The sequence below is a fragment of the Fulmarus glacialis genome, unplaced genomic scaffold (assembly GCF_000690835.1).
Source record: "Fulmarus glacialis isolate BGI_N327 unplaced genomic scaffold, ASM69083v1 scaffold17132, whole genome shotgun sequence".
NCBI lineage: Eukaryota > Metazoa > Chordata > Aves > Procellariiformes > Procellariidae > Fulmarus > Fulmarus glacialis.
The window spans coordinates 5,014-7,037 of NW_009196099.1; the positions used below are offsets into that span (position 1 = coordinate 5,014).

The 2,024-nt window shown below is 42.4% G+C and overlaps 1 protein-coding gene across 2 annotated transcripts in view; it reads right to left on the reverse strand.

Moving 5' to 3' along the window:
* Positions 1 to 879: 879 nt before the first annotated feature.
* The window catches only part of LOC104072591 (thyroid hormone receptor beta), a 47,406-nt gene continuing 46,261 nt past the window's right edge, over positions 880 to 2,024 (reverse strand). The window contains exon 7 of one of the 2 annotated variants that reach the window (XM_009572104.1): positions 880 to 1,400. In XM_009572104.1, the coding sequence (XP_009570399.1) occupies positions 1,159 to 1,400 (242 nt within the window). In that variant the 3' untranslated portion in view covers positions 880 to 1,158. The remainder of the gene's footprint in view (positions 1,401 to 2,024) is intronic. The other variant, XM_009572103.1, reaches the window with a different exon arrangement.

Consider the following 2,024-nt stretch of genomic DNA (forward strand, 5'->3'; position numbering starts at 1 on the left):
CACACGCACAGGAGAGAAGATAAAAATATGGAAATATGTTTAAGACATCTGCTGAAGATTTGTAATTATATATATATAAAATTATATATATACGTGCATATAAACTTTATATATATATATATAAAACAAAAGATTACTGCCAAGCAACACTATTTGTATTACTGGGATAAAGCTGTACAGTCTTGAGTGTCGTTAATAACACAGTTGGTTTCTGTCCCATCTGAAGGTCACCCCATATGTTTTGTTCTCCTCGTCCTTGTTCTGTGAGCATTCATATCCCTGAATAACTCCGAGGAAAGCCTGCTATCCTGACAGAGAGCGTTCTCCCTCAGTGACGAATTTTCCATTCACGTCAGAAAAAGCGGACCTCTCCACTCTCAGGAAAAGCACCTCAGAGGATCAAATTCCCCTCCTTGCTCCAACAGACCTTCCAGTGAAGTTACCTGGAGTTCAAATGTAGTAAGAACTGAAGGATCTTACTTTCTTATACACATGGAAAAAAAATGAGTCAGTCCCTTCTAACACTCTGCATTATTTTAAGTACTTGATTTATGGGGCACAGTTAAACTGTATCTGCTGGAACAATCCTCAGATAATGACGGGATCGTGATGATGATGAGGATCCTAGATCATAATGTGATTGTTACAATAGAAACAACCATGAAGACTAGAAATTTCATCTCATGAATTGGTCGCTTGTGCCCTGCAAAACAAGGTAATGCTAGACAGAATTGCCAGGGTCAAATTAACACTAGCTGTTTTAACTTGGAGGCCAATTTATTTTCTGCCACTTCAATTTCTCTCCCATATTTTCCAAGCAATGATGTGTGTGAGCTGGTGACCACGCAAGTGCTGGTGAATGAGATTGGTCTGTTTGTATTTTCACTGTTAAGCTGTCAAAGCATTCACGTCAAAGGACTGAAGAACAAATTGCAATAGTCACAAGTACCCGCATTAAAGGGATGTCTTCATCCATGTGTATACAACTGCCCCCCAGCAACCCCAAACGAAAACCCAAACAAAAACCCAACCCCGCCTCAAGAAACAGAAGAGAACGAAAGAAGAAGAAGAACAAACAGAGGTGAGAAGAGCTGGGCAACGGGATGAAATGACAGCCAGTAGTGCGACGGCGGGGGGCGGAGAACCGCTCCAGTCTCTCTAATCCTCAAACACTTCCAGGAACAACGGAGGAAAGAGTTCTGTGGGGCACTCCACCTTCATGTGCAGGAAGCGGCTGGCATGGCAGGCTCCGATCATTCGCAGATCTGTCACTTTCATCAGCAGTTTTGGCCAAAAGTGTGCAACATGGTGTTTTCTGTAATTAATGTAGTGTTCGAATGCCAGCAGGAAACCCTCTTGACACTTTTCTATCCTCTCGACGCAAACAAGGCCTGGGCGATCTGCAGATGTAAGAAGCAGAATTATCGTTATTACTCATTTACCTTAATGAATTCCTGATCATAAATCAGGAAAAATAGGACAATTCTGTTGTTAGGAAAGAAAGGAGGGAGACCAAGGACATCTGGCTCTGCCACAAACAACTTCTTTGACCCTGGGCACCTCACTTATCAGTACTATCCCTGTTAAAACAAGGAGATAATCCTTTTCTTCATCCTTTGCCTGCTTTGCCCATTTAGAGTATAGCTGTTCGGGAAGTGTTTCCTTGCAGTGACTAGAGCAACAGATACTTATCTCAGCTACGGCTTCTACCTATATCTCACTGTGAAACAACTAATAAAGAACAAAAAAAAAATTCCTCGTCAGATATCTAAATTACAGTTCTTTCCCATCTGTTTCTCTACAGTTTGACCAATGCTTTGATCAAGCTTGATCCTCAGGTGAGCTGGAAAGGAAACTGTTACGGAGCACCAAGGAACAACAAAGGCCAAAAGCTTGGCCGATTGTCTCAGCCGGCACCCAGACGGGTGCTGGAAAAGCTCCTTTCACAAGTCACTCTTCAGGTGACACTTCTGGGAAAACAGGTCCTCTGAATTGCCTTCTGAAACCCCTACTCATGTATCACT